The sequence below is a fragment of the Nycticebus coucang genome, chromosome 11 (genome assembly GCF_027406575.1).
Source record: "Nycticebus coucang isolate mNycCou1 chromosome 11, mNycCou1.pri, whole genome shotgun sequence".
NCBI lineage: Eukaryota > Metazoa > Chordata > Mammalia > Primates > Lorisidae > Nycticebus > Nycticebus coucang.
In genome coordinates, this window is record NC_069790.1 from 101,289,005 (window position 1) to 101,316,946 (window position 27,942).

Here is a 27,942-nt window from a genome sequence, read left to right on the forward strand (position 1 = left end):
CTTGTTTTGGCAATAGTAAGGTAAAACTTCTTTTTTTACACTTCTAAAGGGAAACATGTCTGTTAGTGGACCACTTACTTGTAGAGACTCCTAGTTAGACAGACCTCCCACTTGGAGGTTTTGGAGACTGTTTAATGCAACCGTTAAGGAGACACCTTTTTCTTACAACAAGTAACCAGTGTGTTCCTTCATGTATTAATATGAATAGGTGATCAGGGATCACCAGACATTTGAGGGAAACTAGACTTAGCAGAGGTGACTAAGATGAACCAATAAAACAGCTGCCTACGGTGGAAACAGAGATAATGAGGAAAGCAGAATGGAACTTTAGGAAGCTCAAATCACAGGAGGTATCCTCACAGAGCCCAGAGTGAATTAGATCCATAAATAAAAGGGCAGTTGCCATGAATAAAAGTAATAATCAACAAATTAGTACTGTGTTGCAGAATTCATTGCTGAAATAAAAACTCTGTTGGAAGGCTAAATAATAGATAGGCTTTCGATCAGTTACTTTTCATGAAAATTAAGTAGAGGAAATATGGAGACCATAAAGTAAGGACACCTGCAGATAGACAGTACATGGAATGGACATGAGGAAAAACCATTCTTTGAGGATAGATCCATTTCATAGGAGTTTAGGAGGAAAGAGCATGTAATGGAAGGGGGGAAAAAAAAGAAATAAAGAATATTCCCTATACTTAAGAATGACTCTGTTTTCAAGGACCAAGCAGGAAAAATACAAAAACAGACCAACAAAAAGCAAAATTCTATCCATTACTGAACTATTTACAATTCTAGCAGTAGAAAACAAATTACCTAGAAAGACTCAAGCCTGAAAATCAGACTGTTATGGAGTTCCCACCTGTAACGTGGTTTGCTAGAAGACAGTACTTTCAGTATTCTGAGGGGAAATAATTTTCAAGACAGATTTCTGGACTCAACCCTAGTAATGTTTAAGTGAGGGATCAAAATAAAAAAGATCTGCTTGGAGCCTGTAGCTCAGTGATTAGGGTGCCAGCCACATATACCAAGGCGGCCGGGTTCAAACCCAGCCTGGGCCTGCTAAACAGCAATGACAACTGCAACAAAAAAATAGCTAGGCATTGTGGTGGGCGCCTGTAGTCCCAGCTATTTGGGAGGCTGAGACAAGAGAATCGCTGAAGCCCAAGATTTTGAGGTTGCTGTGAGCTGCGACACCATAGCACTCTACCGAGGGCAACATAATAAGACTCTCCAAAAAAAAAAATAAATAAATAAAAAAGATCTCTAAAAATTTATGGCATGCTCCCATTTTGAGAAAATTACTTGAACAAATACTCCCAGTAAAATGAAAAATAAAAAGAAGAGGAAGATTTGGATATAAGAAGCAGTAGTGTGCAAAAAACAAAAACAATAGAACTTAAAGTTGTGCTTAAAGGGACCATGAAGCATGGTATAAGTGTTGAGATTTCTGAAAATACATAGAAATAATATAAATATGTGCCACACATAGCTGACAAATGTTATGGTTACTGATTCTGTGCAGTTATCTGTAATCACTTTTGACTCCCACAAAACTTAACTGCTAAGAGCCTACTGTTGACCAGAAGTGGTTTTTTTGTTTGTTTTTGAGGCATTGCCCTGAGGTCGAGTGCTGTGGCATCATAGCTCACAGCAACCTCAAACTCCTGGGCTCAAGCGATCCTCTTGCCTCAGCAAGTAGCTGGGAATGCAGGCACTGCCACAACACCAGCTAATTTTTGTATTTTAGTAGAGATGAGGGTCTCACCCTTACTCAGGCTGGTCTTGAATTCTTGAGCTCAAGCAATCTGCCTGCTTTGGCCTCCCAGGGTGCTAGCATTACAGGGGTGAGCCACTGCGCCTAGAAGTGTTACTGATAACATAGCAGATTAACACATATTTTGTATGTTATATATATTACAGTGGAACCTTTGTAAGTTGACCACTTAAGGGACTGTAACAAACCAGTCGACACGCAGAGGTGGTCAACGTCAGGAACATGTGGTGCATGTCCAGTCAATGGAAATTAGGTCACTTAAGGAGGTGGTCAGTTATGGAGGTTCTACTGTATATTTGTTCAATAAAGTAAGAGAAAAGAAAATATTAAGAAAATCATAAGGGAAGGAAAAAGTATTCACTATTCAAAAGTGCAAGTGGATCATCGAAAAGATCTTCATCTTTGTCATTGTCACATTGAACAGTCTGAGGAAGAGGAGGAGGAGTTGGTCTTGATGTCTCAGAATTGGCAGAGACAGAAGAAGAGCCACATATAAGTAGACCCACTCCAAACCTGTGTCGTTCAAGGGTCAACTGTGCAACTTCCTTTTTTTTTTTTTGAGACAGAGTCTCCATATGTCGCCCTCAGTAGAGTTCTATTGTGTCACAGCTCACAGCAACCTCAAAGTCTTGGGATTAAGTGATTCTTTGCCTCAGCCTCCCAAGTAGCTGGGTCTACAGGTGCCCGCCACAACTCCCGGCTCTTTTCTTTCTTTTCTTTTTAATTTCTTTTCTTAAACTCTTGGGCTTAAGCGATTCTCTTGCCTCAGCCTCCCCAGTACCTGGGACTACAGGCGCTGCCACAATGCCTGGCTGTTTTTTGGTTGCAGTTGTCCTTATTGTTTAGCTGGCCCAGGTCAGGTTCAAACCCGCCAACCTCGGTACATGTGGCCGGCGCCATAACCACCGTACCTCGGGCGCCGAGCCCTGGCTGTTTTCTTGTTGCAGTTGTCCTCACTGTTTAACTAGCCCCCAGGCCGGGCTCGAACCTGCCATTTTCAGTGCATGTGGCTGGCGCCATAACCACTGTGCTACAGGCACCTAGCTGTGCAACTTCCTGTAACTGAAATTAAATTGGGAGTAGTGCTTAAGGTCCTAGAATTTTTGCTTTAAAATTTACAGGTGTAATATTTACTTATTAAAAGAAAACTTCAAATAATATGGAAATACATAGGGTGAAGAGTGAAGGTTGTTATTGCAAGCATATATAATGAATTTGTACAAATCAGTTAAAAAAAAAAAAAACTCACTAGGAAAATGTATGAGAGACTTGAGCAGGTATTTCCCAGGAGAAAAAATCCAAATGGCCCATATGCAAAGGTGCCCAACCCCATTAGTAACAAGAGATATGCATATTAAAAATCACAAGGTCTGTCTATAAACCCACAGGGATTTCTAAGTTAAAAAGACAGATAATAAGGCTGGCACAGTAGCTCATGCCTATAATCCTGGTACTTCTTGGAGGCCAAGGAAGGAGGATTGCTTGAGCTCAGGAGTTCAAAACCAGCCTGAGCAAGAGGCAAGAGTAAGACCCATCTCTACTAAAAATAGAAAAATTAGCCAGGCACAGTGGCCTGCGTCTATAGTCCTATCTACTTGGGAGGCTGAGGCAGGAGAATCTCTGGAACCCAGGAGCTGGAGGTTGCAGTGAGTTATGATGCTTTCTCAAAATACACACACAAACAAAACCTAAAAGACCAATAATGACAATACCAAGTATTGGGAAGGATGTGAAGCAGCAGGAATTCTCGCATGCTGCTGGTGGATGTGTAAATTAGTACAACCATTTTGGAAAACATTTTGACATTATCTAGTGAAGGTAAAACTTTCTATAATGAGACTCAAGTTCCATTTCTAGATTTATAGCCAACAGAAATGTGGGCCCCTGTGCCCCTGAAAACATGTACAGAAATGTTCAGTGCAACAATAAGAACCTCAGATTTGAAACAAACCAAATGTGTATTCATACAACTTAGACTAGATGAGTAAATTGTGTTACATGTTCATACAAGGGGCCAGGTGCCATGTTTCGTACCTGTAATCCTAGGACTTTGGGAGGCCATGGTGGGAGGATCATTTGAGGCCAGGAGTTGAAGATCAGCCTGAACAATTTGCCTGCTGTGGTGGTGTGTACCTATAGTCCCAGCTACGTGGGGGTGGGGGTGGGGGCTGAGGGAGGAGGAGCACTTGAGCTCAGGAGTTGAGGTTGCAATGAGTTATGATGACACCACTGCACTCTAGCCTGGACAGCAGAGTGAGATCCTGTCTTAGAAAAAAAAAAAAAACAAATACTATTTGGCAATGGAAATGAACAGACCACATCTACCAACAGTAACATGGATGAATCTCAGAAACAAAATCATGAATGAAAGAGCCAAAAAGAATACATCCTATATTGTTCTAATCAAATATACTTCAAAAATAGGCCAAAATAGTATTGTTTAAGGATTCATACCTAGGTATAATAAAGCTATAAAAAATAAACAGCAAATTTTATGATTCCTATAAAAAGATAGCAAATTTTATGATTGCCTTAACAATCAGGAAATAGATTACCTCTAGAAGTGAAGGGGGTGGGTTGGCGGGTGCTATCCGGAAGCACAGATGAGGGCATCTGGGTGCCAGCAATATTCTGTTTCCTGACCTGGATGGTGGCTTTTTAATAATTTGTTAAACTTTTTGAAATATAATATTCTATTTCTTGATCAGGATGGTGGTTATATATTCCCTTTTAAATAATTTGTTAAACTTTCTATTTATGTCATTCTATTTCTTGACCTGGATGATGGTTCCGTGTTCTCTATTTAATAATTTGTTGAACTCTATATTTATGTACATTCCTATAGATGTGTTATATTTCATAATAAAAAGGAGTTACCAAAAAAAGCAAAGGTCTTTCTTTACATCTTCACTCAACTTAATTCCCTTTCCAGAGGTAACCACCATTAATAGGCAAGTTTCCTTTATATGTGGTTTATTCTTAATGTTAGAAAAATTAAAGTTTGGGTTTGTTGGAAAGTATTAGGGGCAATAGGATGTAGATGTTCCTAGGAAAAAAAAAAGAAAAGGGAGCTTGATTATTTTAGTAAACTTAAAAAATGAAACAGCAAGAAAGAATGGTAAAAAAAAAAAAATATGTAAGATGGAAGGGGTGAATCTAAATAAAAACAAAAGGGATCAAAATCAAACAGGTTTTATCTGTGGAATATACTTAGTTTGCCACTTTAATAGGATAAAGGGAAAAGAGTGGTTTTCTTGGTATCAAAAAAATTAATAAAATTTGATAATCAGAGTGTTCATTTTGTTAAAATGCATGAAGCTATACCCTTATGACATATATGCTTTTATATAGATTACATTTCAATGTAAACTTCATTTACAAAAAGAAACACAGGCTGGGCACAGTGGCTCATGCCTGTAATCCCAGCACTTGGGAGGCCGAGGCGGGTGGATTGCCTAAGCTCACAGGTTCGAGACCAGCCTGAGCCAGAGCGAGACCTCATCTCTAAAAAATAGCCGGGCGTTATGGTGGACGCCTATAGTCCCAGCTACTGGAGAGGCTGAGGCAAGAGAATTGCTTAAGCCAGGAGTTTGAGGTTGCTGTGAGCTATGATGACATGACACTCTACCAAGGATGACAAAGTGAGACTCTGTCTCAAAAAAAAAAAAAAAAAAAACTCAACCATTCTTGGTAATGAAAAAAATTCTGAGGCATCCAGGGATAAAAGAAAATTTATTTTATTGATAGAATACGGATGTCTACAAGAAACCAGTAGCAAACATCATATATAAAGTAAAACCTTACCAGTATCTTCATTAAAGTGAAAAATGAGACAAAATGCCCTCTATCTTCTCCATTATTTGGCCTTGCAGGGACATCCAACCACAACCCGCAGCTGGCTGTGAATGCTTATCTAAGCCTTGTCTTGGGCCACACATTAAATACACAAATAATAATGAAAGCTGATGAGCAAAAAAAAAGGTCCACGCATAATTTTCAAGATATCCGCCACCACAGATAAACATTCATACCAGCTACAGGCCACAGTTGGATGCCCCTGAAAGAGGTTTCAGCCAATACAATAGAAGACCAGGAAAAAAAAGAAGAGGATGCATATTGGGGAGAAAGTGGTGAAAGTTGGAATTAATAGCAGATGATCTAGTTGCCTATAAGATTCAATATAACTAATGATTATTATAGCTGGCTGGATAAAATTTAAACTTGCATAAGTAAATCACATTCCTATATGTTAAAAGCAGCCAATTAGAAAATAAAATAGATATCTAGTCACAATCGTGAATGGATATTATAAACGGAAATTTATAAAGTACTTACAAAAAGCAAAGAGCAATGAAATTGTACTGGTGGACATCAAAAAAGATAATAATAAATAGCTTAGAGATTGTTACTTCATAGGTTATCCCAAGTAAAAGCCCCAAGGGAGATATAAACGTTTTTTAAAATAAATTTTTATTTTGATGTTATTTCAGACTTAACATTTCAAGAATGGTAAAATGTTCTGACTAAGCGTGGTGGCTCACACTTGTAATCCCAGCACTCTTGGAGCTGAGGCAGGGTGATAGCTTGAGGTCAACAGTTGGAGACCAGCCTGGGCAACATAGCCAGACCTTGTCTCTACAAAAAAAATAAAAAACAAGAAAATCAGCCCAGCATGGTGGTGTGTGTCTGTAGTCCTAGCGACTCGGGAGGCTGAGGCAGGAGGATTGCTTAAGCCCAAGAGTATAAGGTTACAATAACCTATGGGGACTCCACTGCACTCCAGCCTGGGTGACAGAGCAAGCCGTGTCTCTAAAAACAGACAAACAAAAAAAACTGTATCCTTCACTCAGAATCCTTAAATGTTAGCATTTTATCTCATTTGCTTTATCCTGCTCCCCTTCCTGTCTCTTTCCCCACCATGCATCATACATAACATACATAGATCCATGTTTCTGTTTCAACGATTTGAGGGTTAAGTTGCAGACTTCTGAAATACAAATGGACCAAGAAACACATGAACTATTAAAGGAAATGCAAATTAACCTGACACCAATTTGTACTCATTAGATTGGCATAAAGAAATGGATAAAGATGGCATGAAGAACTAGGCATTTCCATATACATTGCTGGGAGTATAAATTGGTCCGTTCATTTTGAAGAGCAATAGTGTAACTATTGTAACAATAGTGTAACTATAACAGTTTTAAATGCATATTCCTTTGACCCAGAAATTCAACTCCCAGAAATACTCATGCATTTGCACGAGTATAAATATATGTAGAGGAAGCTTTGTTACAATACTATTTGTAATAGTGAAAACAGCTTCTTTCTGCCTTTGAGCGCGCCTGCTCACTCCTTGGGGTACAAGAGCAAGTGTTTGTGGCATGGAAGAAAAGATGGGTCAGACACCACAGATATGTGTCCCTTGGCTTCATCCCTTCTGGGTTTTATGTGGGATAACCTGTCCATACGGGTTCAGTTTTAATTTTTTACTTTTACATTTTCTAATGGAAGCTCCTGAATCAGATAAACCAATTCTATGGGAGATTTTTATTAGCAGCAGTAATTTTTAGGAAAATGGGATTTGTACATGGAGAATTTAGGGGGTAGGGATTTAGAGAGCTACTTTGTAGACTCTAAACCCAATTTTGTTTTTATTAAGGTTGAGGAGCCAATAATGAAAATTAATGCTTAGTCTCCATGGCATTAACCCAGTAACTTCCTATAGTTGAAATGCCTTTTTAATGTGTTAGTCACTCATGGGCTGTAAGTATGAGAAAGAAATCTGTAGTTACTGATGAGAGAGAGGATTTGCCTCTTTACTTCCAATTATACGGCTCCTTGACGGGACGGCTAATAATTAATCAAATATTAATCAAATTATCTTTACCTAACAATTAGATTTGCACAGATCATGATTTTTTTTTTTTTTTTTTTTGAGATAGGATTTCTCTCTGTTGCCCATACTGGTGCCGTGGCACAATCATCGTTCACTGCCGCCTCAAACTCTTGGGCTCAGGCAATATTCCTAGCTCAGCCTCCTAAGAACTATCGATGCATGCCACTGTTTCTAGCTTTTTTTTTTTTTTTTTTATTGTTGGGGATTCATTGAGGGTACAATAAGCCAGGTTACACTGATTGCAATTGTTAGGTAAATTCTAGCTAATTTTAAAAATTTTTGTAGAGACAGAGTCATGCTATGTTGTCCAAGCTGGTCTCGATCTTGCCTCATTTGCCTCCAAAAGTGCCAGGAATACAGGCACTGGACTCAGCAGGTCATAAATTAACAGAAGCCAGTATTTAGGCTAAACCAGCAGTGTGAGAAATACTATGTGAGGCACAAAATTAAACATTTTCTAATACCCACATAAAAAAGACAGGTGGAGGCCGGGTATGGTGGTTCATGCCTTTAATCCTAGCCCTCTGGGATGCCAAGGCAGGTGGATTGCCTGAACTCAGGAATTCAAGATCAGCCTGAGCCAGAGGGAGACCCTCCCTATCTCTAAAAATAAGTGGGTGTTGTGGTTGGCGCCTGTAGTACCAATTACCAAGGAGGCTGAGGCAAGTGAATCACTTGAGCCCAGGAATTGGAGGTTGCTGTGAACTGTGATGCCATGGCACTCTACCCAGAGCGACAAAGGGAGACTCTGTCTCAAAAAAACAACAACAACAAAAACATATAATCAATATAAAAACTAATAATTGTACATTCATTTGGGGGTACTAAGTCTTTGAAATCTTACAGGTATTGTATGTTTAAAGCATGTATCAGTATGGACTAACCCTATTTCAGGTGCTCGATGGCCATATGGTGTGGCTAGTGGGCACTGATTAGATGGCGCAGGACTAGACTGTAGGCTCCAGAATTCAAGGATAGTATTTGTCTTATTGCTGTATCTCCAGCTCCTACCACAGTACATGACACATAGCTGGTGTCCAGTAATGTTTTCTTAAATTTATTTTTCATTTTCTTTTTTTTTTTTTTGTAGAGACAGAGTCTCACTTTATGGCCCTCGGTAGAGTGCCATGGCCTCACACAGCTCACAGCAACCTCCAATTCCTGGGCTTAAGCGATTCTCTTGCCTCAGCCTCCCGAGTAGCTGGGACTACAGGCGCCCGCCACAACGCCCGGCTATTTTTTTGTTGCAGTTCGGCCGGGGCCGGGTTTGAACCCGCCACCCTCGGTATATGGGGCCGGCGCCTTACTGACTGAGCCACAGGCGCCGCCCTTTCATTTTCAATATATTTTTTCCAGTAATGTTTTTGACTTAGTGAATGAGTGCATAAACATAAAACCATCTTTTTACGGACTCTTCAATGTATAATCCATGTGAGTTGTCACAGAAATAGTTGGCAATAAACTTATAATAAACACATTGTCTGCTATATAGCTATTTAGAGAAAATCTAGACTATACTGTATTTCTGTTCATATTTCTCCAAAAGCAGCTTTATAGATTACGTATTGGCTTCAGGTAATATAGCAAATGACATTACAGAATTTTTGGAGATCCTGTCTGTTGATGATGTTTTTTCTTTTTTTTTTGTAGAGACAGAGTCTCACTGTACCGCCCTCGGGTAGAGTGCTGTGGCGTCACACGGCTCACAGCAACCTCTAACTCCTGGGCTTCCGTGATTCTCTTGCCTCAGCCTCCCGAGCAGCTGGGACTACAGGCGCCCGCCACAACGCCCGGCTATTTTTTTGTTGCAGTTTGGCCGGGGCTGGGTTTGAACCCACCACCCTCGGCATATGGGGCTGGCGCCCTACTCACTGAGCACAGGCGCCGCCCGACCATGTTTTTTCTTTAAATTTGTCTTGATAATTCTTTGAGCATTTGTGTCTTGAGAAGACCATTGCATAATCTAACATCTGCCCCCTAAATCATAAATCTCTTAATCATAATAATACAGTATCAAAGTCCACTGAGAGTTGGACGCTGTTTTAATCATCCCTGACACTGTTTAACTTTGACCTGAAGCTAAAGTCAACGAAACTTGTAGTACCTGTTATGTATTTCCAACTGTTTTAGGTATTGTGGGTGATACAAGATAATTATTATACACGATCTTTGCCCTTGAGGAGCTTATAATCTATTTGGAGAAGAAAAACGAACTGACAAAATGACTAGAAAAAAATCAAATGCCACATTAGCTGATTCCCACCTGGTCAGTGTTTTTCTATGCGCCATAGTCTTGCTTATAGAAAGGTGAATACAAATACATTCCTCTTCCCTCAGCTCACAGCCTCCTGGAAAGATGCATATAAGCCAATAAATTCCTTTTAACATAATACATGTAATAAATCTATGAGGTATAGTAATAATATCCTCATATAGAAATGAGGAAGCAGTGGGCTCGGCGCCTGTAGCTCAAGGGGCTAAGGCGCCAGTCGCATACACCGGAGCTGGCGGGTTCTAATCCAGCCTGGGCCTGCCAAACAACAATGACAACTACAACCAAAAAATAGCCGGGTGTTGTGGCGGGCATCTGTAGTCCCAGCTACTTGGTAGGGTGAGGCAAGAGAATCACTTAAGCACAGGAGTTGGAGGTTGCTGTGAGCTGTGATGCCATGGCACTCTACCTAGGGCGACAGCATGAGGCTCTGTCTCAAAAAAAAAAAAAAGGAAAAGAAATGAGGAAGCTGAGAACTCAGTTCTCAGGTGGGTGCCTTGCTCAAGGTAGCCGTTAGAAAGAACCTGGATTCCAACCTAGGTATTCATAGGAGGGAGCCCTTGCTCTTGTGTCAGTAGCACATTTTGTGTGGTTCAACAGTAGTCGGAAAAGAAATTGAGTTCTTCCTTTAAGCCAGTGTTTTTCAACCTTTTTTTATCTCCTGGCACACTTGAACCTATAGTTAAACTTCCGCAGCACACTTAAATTACGTTGATCCAGGGCGGCGCCTGTGGCTCAAAGGAGTGGGGTGCTAGCCCCATATACCAGAGGGGGTGGGTTCAAACCCAGCCCCGGCCAAAAACTACAAAAAAAAGAAAAGAAAAAAGAGTAAAAAGAAGAATGTAATTACTGTGCTTTGAACTTCTTTCAAAAATAATGACCTTTAAAAATTTTTATGCTATACCCAAGATCCTCTCGTGTCACACCCATTGAAAGTCACTGCTTGAAGCCACATCACAGCTCATTAGTATATTTGCCAACTGGTTATAGTTTGCCTAATATTTGTGTATTTTTACTAATTGTACATATATGCCCTAATATTTGAGGAGTATGGTACTGAACTGGAAGACACTAGGGTTTGACTAATGAGAAAGGGCTGCATGCTAGCCTTGGGGCCATTTCCACAACTAGGGATTAAATGACAGAGAGAATAGGCCAAGGTAGAAGAGGGCTTTCCAGGCACAGAGCAACTTAAACAGGCAGTAGTGAGTGGGAGAGAAGATGGGACAAGGCTAGTGGAGGAAAGGCTCTAAAATGCTGGGCGGAGGACTTGGTACTCGAGTGGTGAGGAGCCATGGAAGACACTCAAATAGGACTAACAGCTTGGACCTAAGTGACTCAATGATTCACTATATTGTTTTTGTTGAGTTGTTCTAGATAGGTGTAAAATTTCTTTTGAATTCTTGATTAAAATCATACCCTAGAAAGTGGGATTTTGATTTAAAAAATAATAAGGCCCATATTAGGTTGATAATAAGAATTTATTTGTATAATAGTAGTTTATTAGGTGTCTAGCATCGTCCTAAATTATTTTTTTTGAAACAGAGTCTTGCCTCCAGATTGCTAGGATTATAGGTATGAGCCCCTGCACCCAGCCTATCCCAAATATTAATGTACATCTACTAATATCTATGACTAGCTATAAAAGTAGATAGATGTTTAGGGTAATAAACAACTGTAGTAGCGTCTTATTCCATTCCATATATATTTAAGCATCTTTGGTTCTGAAGCTATGTGAGAGTTTGTGTAGACTGGTATAAAAAATTATAAGGATATGGCTCGGTGCCTGTGGCTCAAGTGGCTAAAGCACCAACCACATACACCTGAGCTGGTGGGTTCGAATCCAGCCTCGGCCCACCAAACAACAATGCACGGCTGCAACCAAAAAAATAGCCAGGTGTTGTGGCAGGCACCTGTAGTCCCAGCTACTTGGGAGGCTTAGGCAGGAGAATCGCTTGAGCCCAGGAGTTGGAGGTTGCTGTGAGCTGTGATGCCATGGCACTCTACCTAGGGTGACAGCTTGAGGCTCTGTCTCAAAAAAAAAAAAAAAAAAATATATATATATATGGATATGGATAATAGAAATAATAAAAAGGTTTTGTTTTTGTTTTTACTCTAAAATGACCTTGAAGTAATTTTTAGTAAACTAGTTAATGTAATTTAAACTCCAGAAAGCTTTCAAATATAAATTGTAGAAATAACTTTAGTTAGTAAAGCTCTTAATAAGATGAAAGATGTTCTCTAAGTTAAATGTAAGGATATTCTTTGTTAACCATCATAATATCTGGAATGATGTTTAAATTCTAAATTTTGCGATAACTCCATGACAGCTACTTTTCGTTTTAGGTATATAATTATACATGTGGAAATAAACATAGGTTTTATGCGTGTGTATTTTTATTCATATATGACTCCTTCACATTTGCAGTTATATTTATGTAGTTCTCTAATATTCATAGTTTAGTTAGCCTGTGTTTTTTTCCTCTCTAAGGAAATAAGAAAAATTTTCCCGTTAGCTTTTGGATTATTAAGCCCTTCCCCCCTTTCTTGAAAATTTTAAGTTGTTAGCCATTTTCTTGAGTTTATTGTGTTTTTTTACAGTTATCACCATCTGAAGATAGTCATATAAAATGGAAATAGAGATGGGTTCCTTAAAGTCTTAAGTAATGTGTATGAATATATAAAATACCTTAAGCAAATACAAAGTATATCCATGTTATAAATCTTCCTGATCCTCTTTTAAAGCTAAAATGGTTGTTACTTAATTGCTCTTGTGCTTTGAATCTGGTAGTCCACTTGTGGAAAAATGTCCTCTTCTCTCCTAGGCCACAGACCTCCACCAGCACGAAGTGGACATCGTTGTGTGGCAGATAATACCAATTTATATGTGTTTGGAGGTTATAACCCAGATTATGATGAGTCAGGAGGGCCAGATAATGAAGACTATCCTCTCTTCAGGGAGCTTTGGAGGTATCATTTTGCTACAGGAGTATGGCACCAGATGGGCACGGATGGCTACATGCCCCGGGAATTGGCATCTATGTCACGTGAGTGCAAGCAGTTCTTAACTTTTGACTGCATGAAATGTCTGAGAGGCCATGTTCAATATCATGTTTCCTGTTAATAATTTATAACATCAGGCTCTGTGCCTATAGCTCAGCGACTAGGGCACCAGCCACATACACCAGAGCTGGCGGGTTCAAATCCAACCAGGGCCTGCCAAACAGCGACAACTATAATCAAAAAATAGCTGGGCATTGTGGAGAGAATCACTTAAGGCCAGGAGTTTGAGGTTGCTGTGAGCTGATGCCACGGCACTCTCCCTAGGCCAACAGCTTGAGACTCTTGTCTCAAAAAAAAAAAAAAAATTTATAAAATTGCAATATGATTTAACCTTGTGGATGGATAAGCTTTTTACTATGATAATAATATAGCATGATAATTTATAATCACTTGGGTCCTGAGTTTGAATCCAGCTGTATACCATTTGCCTGCCCAATAAATTTTAATTTTAGCTTTAATTTCTTTACCTGTGAAATGAGATCTTAGAGGGTTCGCTGAAAAGTATCATATATATATACTTGCTGTTGTCCAGAAGGCTGAGAACCAATATAAAATATCATATACCTATATATGCTAGGCAAAATATAGCAGAAAATCAACAAAAGGGATATATAACTATGATAATTAATATCTATCAAGTGAAGTACAGGCAGACCTTGGAGATATTGCAGGTTCTGTTCCAGACCATTGCAGTAAAGCAAGTCCCACAAATTTTCTTTTGGTTTCCCAGTGCATATAAAAGTTATGTTTACACTGTACTTTGGTCTATTAAGTCTATAATAACATTATGTCTAAAAATTTTACATACCTTAATTCAAAATACTTTATTGCTAAAAAATGCTAATGATCATCTGAGCCTTCAGTGAATCATCTTTTTACTGTTGTTGTAGGGTCTTGCCTTGATGTTGATGGCAGCTAACTGATTAGGCTAGTGGTTGCTGAAGGTTGGGATGGCTGAACTTCACTGCATTGAATGACTTTTCCTCTCATGAAAGATTTCCCTGTCGCATATGGTGCTGTTCAAGCCCTTGATCCATAGTAAAACTTCTTTCAAAATTGGAGTGAGTCTTCTCCAATCTGCCCTGGCCTTATCAACTCAGTTTATGTAATCTTCTAAATACTTTGTTGTCATTTCAACAGTGTTCATAGCATTTTTCACCAGGAGTAGATTTCATCTCAAGAAACTACTTTGTTTATCCATAAATAGCAACTCTTCATTCAAGATTATGAGATTGCAGCAGTTCAGTCACATCTTAAGTCTTTATTTCTTTTTCTTTTTTTTTCTCCTCCTTTCTTTTCTTTTTTCTCCTCTTCTCTTTTCTTTTCTTTTTTTCTTTTGTTTTTGTTTTAGAGACAGGGTCTTGCTATATAGCCTAGACTGGCTTCAAACTCCTGTGCTCAAAAAGGAAAAAAACAAAAAAACTCCTGTGCTCAAATGATCCTTTTGCGTCAGCCTCCCAAGTAGCTGGGATTACAGGCACATGCCACTGCTCCTGGCTCACTCTCCGTTTCTGGTTCTAGTTCTGTTGCTGTTTCTATCACATCCACTGTTAACTTCTTCCACTGTAATCTTGAACCCCTTAAAGTCATCCATGAAGATTGGAATCAATTTCTTCCAAACTCCAGTTAACGTTGGTATTTTGACTTCCTCTTGTTCTTCTTAATGGCATCTGGAATTGAATTTGGTTTTCATATCCATCGGAAGAATCTACTTACTTTGCCCACATCCATCAGAAGAATCACTATCTGTGATGGCTACATAGCTGTAAAGTGTACGTAATTTTTAAATAGTAAGACTTGAAATTACTGTTTGATCCATGGACTACAGAATGGATGTTGCATTAGCAGGCAGGAAGACAACATTAATCTCCTTGTGTTAACACATCTCCAAGAGAGCTTTTGCATGACCAGGTGCATTGTCAATGAGTGATAATATTTTGAAAGGAATCTTTTTTTCTGAGTAATAGGTCTCAACAGTGGGCTTAAAATACTCAGTAAACTTTGCAGGTGCGCTGTATGCAGCCTTTGTCATTCCATTTATAGAGAGGCCGAGGAGGTGTAGCCTAATTCTTAGAGGCCCCAGAATTTTTTGGAATGGTAAATGAGCATTGGCTTCCACTTGGAGTCACCAGCTGCATCGGCCCTTAATAAGATTGTCGTCCTGTGCTTTGAAGCTTTGAAGCCGGGCAGGCATCGACTTCTCTCTAGCTATGAAAGTCCTAGATAGCATCATCTTCTAATAGAAGTCAGTTTCATCTACATGGACCATCTGTGGTTTAATGTGGCCATCTCTGTCAGTTACCTTAGATCTTCCAAGTACTTTGCTGCTGCGTCTACACAGAATTTGCTGCTTCACCTTGTACTTTTATATAAAGGTGATGGTTTCTTTCCTAAACCTCACGGAACCAAACTCTGATAGCTTCCAACTTTTCTTCTGTTGCTTTCTCATCTCTCTCAGCCTTCACAGAATTAAGGAGAGTCCGGGCCTTACTCTGCATTAGGCTTTGGCTTTTACGTGTTCTCCATATGAGCAATCAAGCTGTTTCCCTTTCTTATCATTCGTATGTTCACTGGAATAACACTTTTAATATCCTTCAGGAACTTTTCCTTTGCATTCACCACTGGCTGTTTGGCACAAGAATCCTAGCTTTCAGCCTATCTTGGCTTTAGACATGCCTTCCTCACAAAGCTTAAATCGTCTCTAATAAACATTGATTTATATAGAAGTGAAGAGACAGGGGATACTACAGGCTAGAAAGGATGTGGGAAGGGGGGAAGAGATTTGTTAAAGGATACAACGTTAGAGCTAGATAGAGGGAATAAGTTCTAGGGTTATATACCACTGGTAGGATGACCATAGGTAACAATATTTTAGACACGCGTAGTTTCAAATAGCTAAAAGGAGAATATTGAATGCTCCCAACAAAAAGAAATGATAGGTATTTGAGATGATGGATATGTCTTTGGAGGGTAAAATCTGATAACTACATTATACAGGGTGGCCACAAAGTTTAAAACTTTAAATTGCACATGAACTTTGTGGCCACCCTGTATGTGTTGAAACATGACTCTGTGCCCCATGAATATGTGCAATTATGATTTGTTGATTAAAAAAATAATAATATGAGAGGTATGCAACTCTTCCTTTCACTTGATTGCTTAGAGGCCATTGTAAGGTTGTTCATCAGCCTAATTGCAGTCTGTGTCTCAGGGAGTAGGGAGGCCTAAGGAGAGAGAAAGAGATAAAGGAGCAGTCAGTTGATGGAGCAGTCAGAACACACACAACATTTATTGATTAAATTCACCATCTTATATGGGCCTGGTTTGTGGTGCCCAAAATAATTATCATAGTAACGTGAAAGATCACCGATCACACACCACCATAATGGATGTAATAATAATGGAAAAGTTTGAAATACTGTGAAAATTACCAAAATGTGACACAGAGACACAAAGTGAGCCCATACTGTTGGAAAAGTGGCACCCACAGACTTGCTTGACACAGGATTGACACGAACCTTCAATTTGTAAAAAGCACAGTATCATGCAAAGTGCAATGATGTAAAGTCCATTGAAGTAAAGCACAATAAAACGAGGTCTGCCTGTACTTCACACACATTGTCTATTTAATCCTCGCAACATCCTGCTGTGATGCAGCTGCTGGAATGATTGCCACCGTACAAATGAGGAAAGTGAGTCTTTAGAGAAGTCCTGAGGGTAATGGCCAAGAACTCAAGCTCTGGAACTAGACTGCCTGGGATAAATCCTAGCTTGGCAAGGTTCTTTTTTTAGGAAATCTTTAACAAGTTATTAATTAATTAATTTATATTTAGAGATGTGTTCTTACTGTGTTGCCCAGGTTGGTCTTGATTCCCTGGGTTCAAGCAATCCCCCTGCCTTGACCTCCCAAAGTGCTGGGAGTATAGGTATGAACCACCATGCCCAGCCAAATTATTTAAACTGTTCTCCACCTCTCCATAAAGATGGAGAATAAATTAGTAGTTCCTACCTGATAAGGCTGTTGTAAAGATTAATTTAGGGAGGTTATATAATTTTTCTGAGGTCACACTGAAATTAAACCCAGCCCTTGGTGGCCCCATGCTGTTGATGAATGCACTGAATCAATTAAGGCAGTGGTTTAAAAAGAAAACCACTGAAATAATACAGGAGCACTATTTTGAAAGAAAAAGAGAAAGTATGTGTGAGAAAGAATGAGTGTGTGTGTGTGTGTGTGTGGTGGCAGGATTATAAGAGATAGAGGAATAACATCAGCATTACCTGCAGGATATTAGTGTTTCTTTTTATTTGGTATAGGATTAAAATGATAGAAACCGTAATTTTATACATAGAAATCATTTCCCTGGCAAAACCAGAATGCTGCTTTAATCCTTTCATCCTGAATCTACTGAGTCTCTCCAGTCATCCTGGGTCTTTCCTTCTTTGCTTAAGCAAAGATGATCTGTATTTTGCTGCGTGCTTGAACTGTCTTGAGTGGTGGTAGTACACTGTCATTCATATAATTCAGTATCGTTATGTATAGTATTTAGTGAATTGCACAAACATGTATTGAATACATTTCATACCTAACAATGAGCTATGTGATATAGTCTATGTAGTATGAATTAGACCTTTTTCAGCAATACTTTATAGGACAGGTTATATATCCCTTAAGTGAAATGCCTGGGACCAGAAGTGTTTGACTGTTCTGATTTTTTTGGACTTGAGAATGTTTGTATTATATTAGCATCCCAAATCTGAAAATCTGAAATCTGAAATGCTCTAGTGAGCATATCCATTGTGAAGTGAGTGCTTGAAAAGTTTCAGATGTTGGTGCATTTTGGATTTTGGATTTTCAAATTTGGGATCCTTAGCCTATTGTAAAATGTCAGTGGTTTGTGCTATCTTATAAAAGCATTAAAGCAGATTGTTTTTTTTTTTTTTTTTTTTAAATAGAGTCTCACTTTGTCACCCTCGGTAGAGTGCCATGGCATCATAGCTCACAGAAACCTCCAGCTCTTGGGCCCGAGCGATTCTCTTGCCTCAGCCTCCCAAGTAGCTGGGACCACAGGCACCCACCACAATGTCTGGCTATTTTTAGAGACGGGGTCTTGCTCTGGCTCAGGCTGGTCTTGAACCTGTGAGCTTAGGCAATCCACCCACCTTGGCCTCTCAAGTACTGGGATTATAGGCGTGAGCCATTGCTTCTTGGCAAAGCAGATATTTTTGAGTTTCTCTTATGTTCTGGGTTTATGTGGGAACATTGTAGGTAGCAGTATGTAAATGGAACTGTGCTTTTCCTTTCCCAGTTGTGCTGCATGGAAACAACTTGTTAGTGTTTGGAGGTACCGGCATCCCGTTTGGCGAGAGCAACGGCAATGATGTCCATGTCTGTAATGTGAAGTATAAGAGATGGGCTTTGCTCAGCTGTCGGGGGAAGAAACCCAGTCGTATATATGGACAGGTACCAATCTGTGGCCAGTTACGGTGGATGTATTTATTCATATTTTTTGAGTCTGTGGATGATGTCAGAATATTTATGTTGCTACTATATTTTTAAATGGAGAAAAAGTTCCATGTGGTTAGTATTTGATTTTTCAGTTCTGATGTGAAATTATAATTTGTAAGTCTAGTTGCATGTCATTCCCTACCCTCATTCCCTGTTCCTAATTCAGTTTAGGGTCATGACCTAGACCTATATGGAAGTTTCTTTAAATGTCAGAAACCTGTCTTTACCCCTATGCCAAATGAGAGACTGCCTCCACTATGGACTGGGTCTTATCACTTTTAGAGTGATAGGATTCTTTGAAAAGTTTTCTGACGTCAGTAGTAGAGTAGATGACACTTGCACTTGGCTAAGAGACTTTTACATGGATCTGAGCTAAAATAGATTATGTGGAGATTCGTTTAGGCTCTAATGCTTCAAACCTTCGATTTAAAAAGTCATATCCAGAAAAGTAGGGAGCCACCTGTTGTACATCAGAGACTCTGAGAGTAATGGGCTGAGCTCAGAACAGCCTAGCTTTGGCTTCTTTCTCGACTAGCCAGTGTAAGTACTGATGAACAGCTTCTAAGCTTTAACTTCAATCTATACACTAGATAACTCTGTCTCCTATCACAGGAGGCATATGTCTCCAACAAGTAGCCATAATAAGAGCCAAACTTAAAATGAAGAAAGTCTGATGGAAAATATCAGGTTACTTAGACTGCCAACTTGAGACTTCCTACTTATTTTCCTATCTGTTTTTTCTTCTTAAGAGTATTTTTCTTTAACCTGCTTATAAAGAGAAGAAGCTTTTAATGGAAATGCTCATGTCCTGAGTCTGTATATTTTGTGCTTGGGTAGGACCCTTAAAGGATTATCTTGCTTGTCTAGTAGAACTTGATCTCCAGTTGAGTAAATCTTTGCCTTTTTATAGATATTTTCCAGGTTCTAAATATGATCTGGATTGTCTAATGTCTTTGGTCCTTTAAGGGTCTGATTTTTTTTTTAAGATAAAAAGTAGAAGAGAATTTCCTAAAACCTGATTTTGGGGGTATCTGGTAACTTTACGTTCTTTAATCCAGTGTCAAAAAGTCAGTCTTGTTCACCTTTCCTTGCTGTCCAGGCCATGGCTATCATCAATGGCTCCCTTTATGTCTTTGGAGGGACAACCGGCTATATTTACAGCACAGACCTGCACAAATTAGATCTTAATACCAGAGAGTGGACACAACTGAAACCAAACAATCTGTCCTGTGATCTACCAGAAGAGAGGTAAGGTTTGAGGGTGAAGGCATATTTAATCTTTCTTGCTAATATTTGACCTCTTTTAGAGTATTGGCAATATGAAGCAAATCCCTTTGGCCCTAGTTAAAATAGCTAACTGGTCATTTGACCCCAGGTTAGTAGAGAAAGTTCTGTAGTACAGGCAGGTCTTCTGGTGAGGAAGTGGTATTTCCTTCTCAACTACAGAATCTTTTTATGGCTTTTTTTTTTTTATTCTGTAGCCCTTCTACATTAGGAAGATTATAACACTTTGAAAAAGAAACCAAGGGTAGAAGTTGTAATTAAATTTCATATTATAGGCAAAATAATTACTTTCTTTTTTTTTTTTGAGACGGAGTCTTACTATGTCACCCTCAGTAGAGTGTCTCATGGCGTCACAGCTTACAGAAACTCAAATTCTTTGGGCTTAAGCGATTCTCTTGCGTCAGCCTCCCGAGTAGCTGGGACTACAGGTGCCCGCCACAATGGCCAGCTATTTTTTGGTTGTAGTTATCATCATTGTTTGGCAGGCCCGCGCTGGATTCAAACCCGCTAGCTCCAGTATATGTGGCTGGCGCCCTAGCCACTGAGCTACAGACACTGAGCCCAAAATAATTACTTTCTAGTTATTTTTTCATTTTCTTTCTAAAGTCACATTGGCGGGGTGGGGTGGGGTCAAGTACTTACCCCACCGATTTTTTTTTTTTTGTACATTTGTTTATGTGGAACATCAGAACATACAAAAACAAAACATGGGTGAGGTCAGTCCCTGATTCCTCCCCACCAATATGTGACTGTTAACTTACATATTAGAATTCTTTGACTCATTTGCTCACAGATATATCCCCAGAACAGGGCATAGTGCCATGCCCATAGTGGTACCCAATGAATGTTGATTAGATGGAAGGAAGGATAGATGGAAAGATGGGTGGATAAATGGAAAAGTCATTCATTTTAAGGACTCTGTTAAAAACATTCAACTATCTAACCGGGCGTTGTGGCTTGTGATCCCAGCTACTCGGGAGGCTGAGGCAAGAGAATCGCGTAAGCCCAAGAGTTAGAGGTTGCTGTGAGCCGTGTGACGCCACGGCATGTACAGTAAGACTCTGTCTCTACAAAAAAAAAAAAACATTCAGCTATCACATGGTTCTCTCTGATTGCTTTTTAGTAGTAGTCCTACATTTATAACTTTTCTTTCCTAATAGCCATTGCTGCTTCTTAGAATTAAACTCATTGAAACACTTTAAGAAATGATTTTCCCCTTCCAGTTTAAAAGCAAAGACAATAAACAATTTTTTATTCACTCGGTTTAGACCAGCGGTTCTCAACCTGTGGGTCGCAGCCCACAGGAACTGTATTAAAGGACTGGCATTAGGAAAGGTTGAGAACCACTTGTTTAGACTAATCAATACCTGTTTGTTGCCTTTAAACAAAATGGCAGGTGCTAAGGAAGAATTTATCTTTACTGTAGTATGTTAGTGGGCTCATGATTGCAAAACTGCTATGAGAGGACTTGGAAGATGGTCTGCTACTAGATTAATTTTAATGTAATTTATTTTATCAGCACCAGGGCTTTCAGGAAAAGGAGGAAATAGATTAAGTTTCCAAAGCATTTTCACTTGGTTGTTTTCTTTGAATTACTTTGTGGACACATTATAAATTGTTTTAGCTTCTAGCCTGACTGCCTAGGTGAAAGTTCTGGTAGGCATTTCATATTATACTCAACCGTTCTATGTAGCATAATTATCTGCTAAATAAATATCTTAATTTGAAAACCTATAGTCTAGTCTAGAGTCTCTAATTAAATGTAGGCAAATCACTTTAAAACTCTATAATATTTCCACCCTTACACAAAGTTGTCACAAAAGATTATAGAAAATCTAGAAAATACAAATAGACAAAATGAAGAAAATAAAAAACAGCATCTACGCTCAGAGACAACTAGGGTTAACATTTTAGATTATATCCTTATAGTCATTTTTCTGTACATGTTTGGGTAGCTATACTTTCTTTTTTTTTTTAAGAGACAGAGTCTCACTTTATCGCCCTTGGTAGAGTGCCATGGCGTCACACTGCTTACAGTAACCTCCAACTCCTGACCTTAGGCGATTCTCTTACCTCAGCCTCCCTCATCTGGGACTAGAGGTGCCCACCACAATGCCCTGCTATTTTTTTTGTTGCAGTTTGGCCAGAGGCTGAGTTCGAACCCGTCACCTTTGGTATATGGGGCCGGCACTGTACCCACTGAGCCCCAGGCTCCACCCAGTCATACATTTTTAATGATGTATGTTCTTATGTAACTAATTTTTTTCAGTCATATGAAAAGTTCTCAAAGTATTATCCATCTGTAACTATATTCTTCCTATTGGTTGCATATTGATTCCTTTTATATATAATCTATAATTCTTCCAGTCAGTTCACTATTATTAAACACTTAGGTTTTCTCCAGTGAATTATTATTATAAATAATGATGCAATAAAAACCTTGCAGGTTGGGCGGCGCCTGTGGCCCAGTGGGTGGGGCGCCGGACCCATATACCGAGGGTGGCGGGTTCAAACCTGGCCCCGGCCAAACTGCAACAAAAAAATAGCCAGGTGCTGTGGGGGGCACCTGTAGTACCAGCTACTTGGGAGGCTGAGGCAAGAGAATCACCTAAGCCCAGGAGTTGGACACCACAGCACTCAACCGAGGGCAATATAGTGAGACTCTGTCTCTTAAAAATAAACCTTGCAGATCATTTTTTCACCAAATTACAAATGTATTTTATTATGTATTTTCAGATACAGACATGAAATTGCACATGATGGGCAGAGGATTTACATCTTGGGAGGTGGTACTTCCTGGACGGCTTATTCCTTAAACAAGGTATTTAAAAGAAAGAAAAAGAATAAAAAGGGAGAGGGAGAAGGATAAAGAGAGGCATATATCACACTAAGCAAGATGATCCTGTTATTTTATGTGTTTTTATTTTTGAGCAGCATACCCATCAACACCTATTTTGTATTTGAAGTTCTTTATATTTTAAGGTCAGACTCTGTGCCCCTCTTATGCTTTCTAGTTGACAGTTGCATTTTTCACACACTGAGCATACTTTATGAAAATTATCCCCTTATGCTGGATGAGGGAAATGACTGAAAGGAAAATAGAGTAACTTAAATGGATGAACTAATTGGAATTGGAACTAGGATTCTCAGAATGTCATCCCTAACATTGTCAATGCTGTGTAACTAAAAAGAACAGGTTTGTTTTGGGCTGATCATCACTAACTTTAGAAAGCCGAGATCTGAAAGCTGTAATTTATCCATCCCTGTGGCATTTCTAAAATGTTATAGTTACATATCCCAGGGAAAATATAGATTAGACTGCAGAGCTCCTGGTCCGCTTTGGAACCTTAATAGTCCTTTTCAAGTTTTGTCAAAACTATATTCCCATGTTTCCTTACCAACACTTGCTTTTTTCTGTTATAAAAATGATTCATGTTCATTGTAGAAAATGTGGAAATTGTAGAAAGGCATGCAGAAGAAAATCAGGAATTGTGTACATTTCTGTTTCTTTTTTTTTTGTAGAGACAGAGTCTCACTTTATGGCCCTCAGTAGAGTGCCGTGGCCTCCCACAGCTCACAGCAACCTCCAACTCCTGGGCTTTAAGCGATTCTCTTGCCTCAGCCTCCCAAGTAGCCGGGACTACAGGCGCCCGCCACAACACCCGGCTATTTTTTAGTTGCAGTTTGGCCGGGGCTGGGTTTGAACCCACCACCCTCGGTATATGGGGCTGGCGCCTTACCAACTGAGCCACAGGCGCCGCCCACATTTCTGTTTCTTATTCCAACTTTTTCCTTCATTTTTTTCTGTGAATTTAAAAAATTAAGATCATATATGTGCTTAATTTCAACTGCCTCATTCAGTGTTTTGCCTTACATTAGAATTAGGAAAGATCAGAGAAAAGCAAAACAAAAGAAGAAAAACTTTTCTATCAGGAATATATGTTTGCACTGGCTGTTATTAGAAGTCTAGTTTTCTATATAGAAAATCATTGTACCTTCTGTTTAATTTTGCTGTGAATGTAAACTTACTCTAAAAAATAAAGTGTATTTTTTAAAAATCCATTTTTCACACTAGCTAAAATTATTTATCTATGTGTATATATTCTTTTTTTCTCCAAGATCCATGCATACAACCTTGAAACAAATGCATGGGAGGAAATTGCAACAAAGCCCCATGAAAAAATAGGTAAATTAAAAGTATTGATTCATTTAACAAATGTATATTATACTTTTACTTGTTTTGGAAAGGGAAAAGTAACTTTATTGAGTTATATGGCAAGTAAAATATCTGTTTAAATGTTATTAGCAAATATTGTATTTCTTTCTTTCTTTATTTTTTTGAGACAGAGTCTTACTGTGTTACCACAGGGTCGAGTGCCCTGGTGTCATCATAGCTCACAGCAACCTCAAACTCTTAGGCTCCTCCCTAAGCCTCCCAAGTAGCTGGGACTACGGGTGCCCACCACAATGCCCACCTAGCTTTTCTATTTTGAGTAGAGATGGGGTCTCACTTTTGCTCAGGTTGGTCTCAAACTCCTAAGCTCAGGCAATCCACCTGCTTTGGCCTTCCAGAGTGCTAGGACTACAGGCGTGAGCCACATGCCGGGCCAATATTGTATTTCTTAACCCAACTGTTATTCTTTTTTAGCAATTGAGCAAAATGACTTTTTTTTTTTTTTTTAAGACAGAGTCTCATTCTGTCAATTGGGCTAGATTTCAATGGCATTAACCTACCTCATAGAGCAACCTCAAACTCCTGGCCTCAAGAGATCCTCCCATTTTAGCCTCCCAAAGTGTTAGGATTATAGACATGAGCTACTGTGCCTGGCCTGAACAAAGTGACTTTTAATGGGGATTGTTGAATTTTGTGGCAGAAATGTTTGAAATATGGATGGGATAAGAAATAAGAGCTTAAATCAAGATCTACCTGCCTTTTTGTGGGTAAAAGGCTGGGAAAGCTACTAGTAACCCTTGTGCCCCTCCTCCACTTTGTTTCCCTGGCACCTTAACATTGCACTGTTTTATTTTTTTGGTTTTTTGTTTGATTGGTTTTGTTTTATTTTGGTTTTGAGACAGAGTCCTACTCTGTTGCCCCAGGCTAGAATGCTGTGGTGTCATAGCTCACAGCAAGCTCACCTTCCTTGGCTCAAGCAATTCTTTTGCCTCAGCCTCCCAAGTGGGATATGCACCCACAATAATGCTGGGCTAGTTTTTATATTTTTAGTTAGAGACGGGATCTCCTTCTTGCTCAGGCTGGTCCCACTCAGGCAATCCATCCACCTTGGCCTCCCAAACTGCTAGGATTACAGGAGTGAGCCACTGCATTTGGCCAATACTATACTGTTATGAGGAGACTTCTGATGGCTTTTGAAATTTGGAAGGACTAATCAATGGTTTGCTTAATGCAACAAAGGAATTGTTTTGAGTTATTCATAGTATGCCCTTTCACTGTGTTATAGTAATATGATTCCCAGTCTTTCTGTGAATAATAGAATTTCTGTGTTTATGTGTTTGGCAGGTTTTCCTGCAGCTCGAAGGTGTCACAGTTGCGTTCAGATAAAAAATGGTAAGGATTCTAAATAACATTTTGTTTCTATTTCGGTAATTGCATCTGCTAAAAATGTCTTATTTCCTAATGATAGCTCCTCAAAAGAGAGAACAAAACTTTGGGGAGAGTCTATTTCTCGTAGTTTAAACTTAAAGGGAAACACATAGAGTTATGCCTATCTCCTAGCAATTTTCTTAAAGTAAAGTAGTATAGTGTTTGGATTTCCTCAATTATAACAATTCAAAAATTTGTGATAAATAAACTCTTAATTGCACCCGCTGATCTTCTAGCACCACGCCTTAGCAGATGTCTGTGATTATAGTGGGTGGTGCTTATAATCTGGAATAGTTACACAATGGGGACCTCACTGAACATGGTACTGAAATGGTAAAAACTCCTTCAGAGTGTTATTTCATAAAGTTGATTCTGTTCTGGCTGATGCCAAACAGAACTCTTAACTCATTCTTTGGCCATACTATGATAAAGGCATCATATAGCATCAGAAAGCAGCTGCAGCTGCTTTATCTAAATGTGATAAATGACTCCTCTTTGGATAACCTTCCATCTTATTTTATAGTTTGATATAGCTCCTTAAATTTTTCTGGGAGGACAGTGTATCTAAATGAGTTAGACAGCCTGTATCCTTTCAGCAGCTTAGTTCAGGTTTAACTAGGATTAATCTGCCATCTCTAGTACAGAGATAGTTTTTATTACGCTTCTGCTTTGGGGATAAGATTTATAGATAGTGGCATTGTTCAGCTTTGCCTCTCTGAGAATGGAGCTCTACTTTAAAGTTTTCCTTAAATCCTAGCTATAAAAATTTTCCAGTGAATTTTATAGTTTAATTAAGTATTGGTTTAAACTTGATCTAGATCTGAATTAAGGCTCTTATTTATTTAATTCTTTGAGGCCAAGCACCATACAGATGGAATTCAGTCTTAGTTCTGGGCTTGTAGTTTGAAGTTTAACACAGCCTTTGTTACAAGTTGTCTTGTAATATAAAATAACTGATTTCACACACACACACACAAAAATAATAACTGATTTCACACACACACACAAAAATAATAATAACCACACACAGGGTGGCACCTGTGGCTTAGTGAGTAGGGCGCCGGTCCTATATACCGAAGGTGGCCGGTTCAAACCCAGCCCCGGCCGAACTGCAACAAAAAAATAGCCGGGCGCTGTGGTAGGCCCCTGTAGTCCCAGCTGCTCGGGAGGCCAAGGCAGGAGAATCGTGGAAGCCCAAGAGCTGGAGGTTGCTGTGAGTCCTGTGACGTCACGGCACTCTACCGAGGGTGGTAAAGTGAGACTCTGTCTCTACAAAAAAAAAATAATAATTAAAAAAAATAATAGTAATAACCACACACATACAAACAAAAAACCTGTTTCATTTTTGGAAAATTTTGTTTCTAATAAAGAACTGTAGAGACCAAATGGATTTTCATTGTCCTCTTTGGGCTGAAGAAAGCCTGAAAGAACCTCTTTTATGCCCCCAAACTAAGCAGTGCAGTGAATGCTTCTCCTCCTGTTGAATGTCAGGTTGAATGAAGGATATTTGTCTGTGTGAGCAGATATTCTTATATATTCTTTGTAGGATATTATTTTATTTTACTTTATTTTTTTTAGGACATTATTATTATTTTTTTTTTTGTAGAGACAGAGTCTCACTTTATGGCCCTCGGTAGAGTGCCATGGCCTCACACAGCTCACAGCAACCTCCAACTCCTGGGCTTAAGCGATTCTCTTGCCTCAGCCTCCCGAGTAGGTGGGACTACAGGCACCCGCCACAACGCCCGGCTATTTTTTGGTTGCAGTTTGGCCGGGGCCGAGTTTGAACCCGCCACCCTCGGCATATGGGGCCGGTGCCCTACCGACTGAGCCACAGGCGCCGCCCATGACATTATTTTAAAGAATTTTCAAGCTAGTGGCTTGCAGATGTGTTTTGTGGTCCATATGTGTATTAAAATCAAGTGTTTCTTTAAAAAAAAAAAATCCAGATTTTCAGCTTCTTTTGAAAAAATGGCAGATGTAGCAATTGCCAGCCTTATCTCCCCCATGGTATCAAATAGCCAGAGTGGGCATAGCCATCACCTCTTTTAGAGGATGAGCACTTTTGTTTGTATTCCCCAAACCTCTTTTTGTTTTTCCTGGACCCTCTCGTTGGTTTACTTTTTGTGCCTGGAACCTGTAGGTATTTGAATTTGAGAACCCTGACATGAAGTCTCCTTGGAGGCTTATACCCTTAACCTCAATAAAGAATCTGACAGTGTCCTAACTCTACTGAAGAACAAGAAAGCAGCACAAGAGACTGTACAACGAATTCCTCTATGGTAGGGGCAATCCACTGAACAGATCTGTGTCAGCTGGCCATGTGATCTACTATAAACTTTGGTTCTTTTCCTTTATGTGACCTTGGCTTTCTCTTTTCTTGATAGATGTATTTATTTGTGGGGGCTATAATGGAGAAGTAATCCTGGGAGATATCTGGAAATTGAATCTGCAGACATTTCAATGGGTAAAGCTCCCAGCTACCATGCCAGAGCCAGTTTATTTTCACTGTGCTGCTGTTACACCAGTAAGTTTTTCT

The 27,942-nt window shown here is 39.3% G+C and overlaps 1 protein-coding gene across 4 annotated transcripts in view; it reads left to right on the plus strand.

Annotated features, from left to right (window-relative positions):
* Positions 1-27,942, plus strand: part of KLHDC10 (kelch domain containing 10) — a 70,071-nt gene that overhangs the window by 36,029 nt on the left and 6,100 nt on the right. For all 4 annotated transcript variants that reach the window (XM_053553853.1, XM_053553854.1, XM_053553855.1 and 1 more), the window contains 7 exons: positions 12,774-12,995; positions 18,318-18,472; positions 19,617-19,765; positions 22,538-22,622; positions 23,921-23,987; positions 25,320-25,367; positions 27,791-27,930. In XM_053553853.1, coding sequence (XP_053409828.1) covers positions 12,774-12,995; positions 18,318-18,472; positions 19,617-19,765; positions 22,538-22,622; positions 23,921-23,987; positions 25,320-25,367; positions 27,791-27,930 — 866 coding nt within the window. The remainder of the gene's footprint in view (positions 1-12,773; positions 12,996-18,317; positions 18,473-19,616; positions 19,766-22,537; positions 22,623-23,920; positions 23,988-25,319; positions 25,368-27,790; positions 27,931-27,942) is intronic.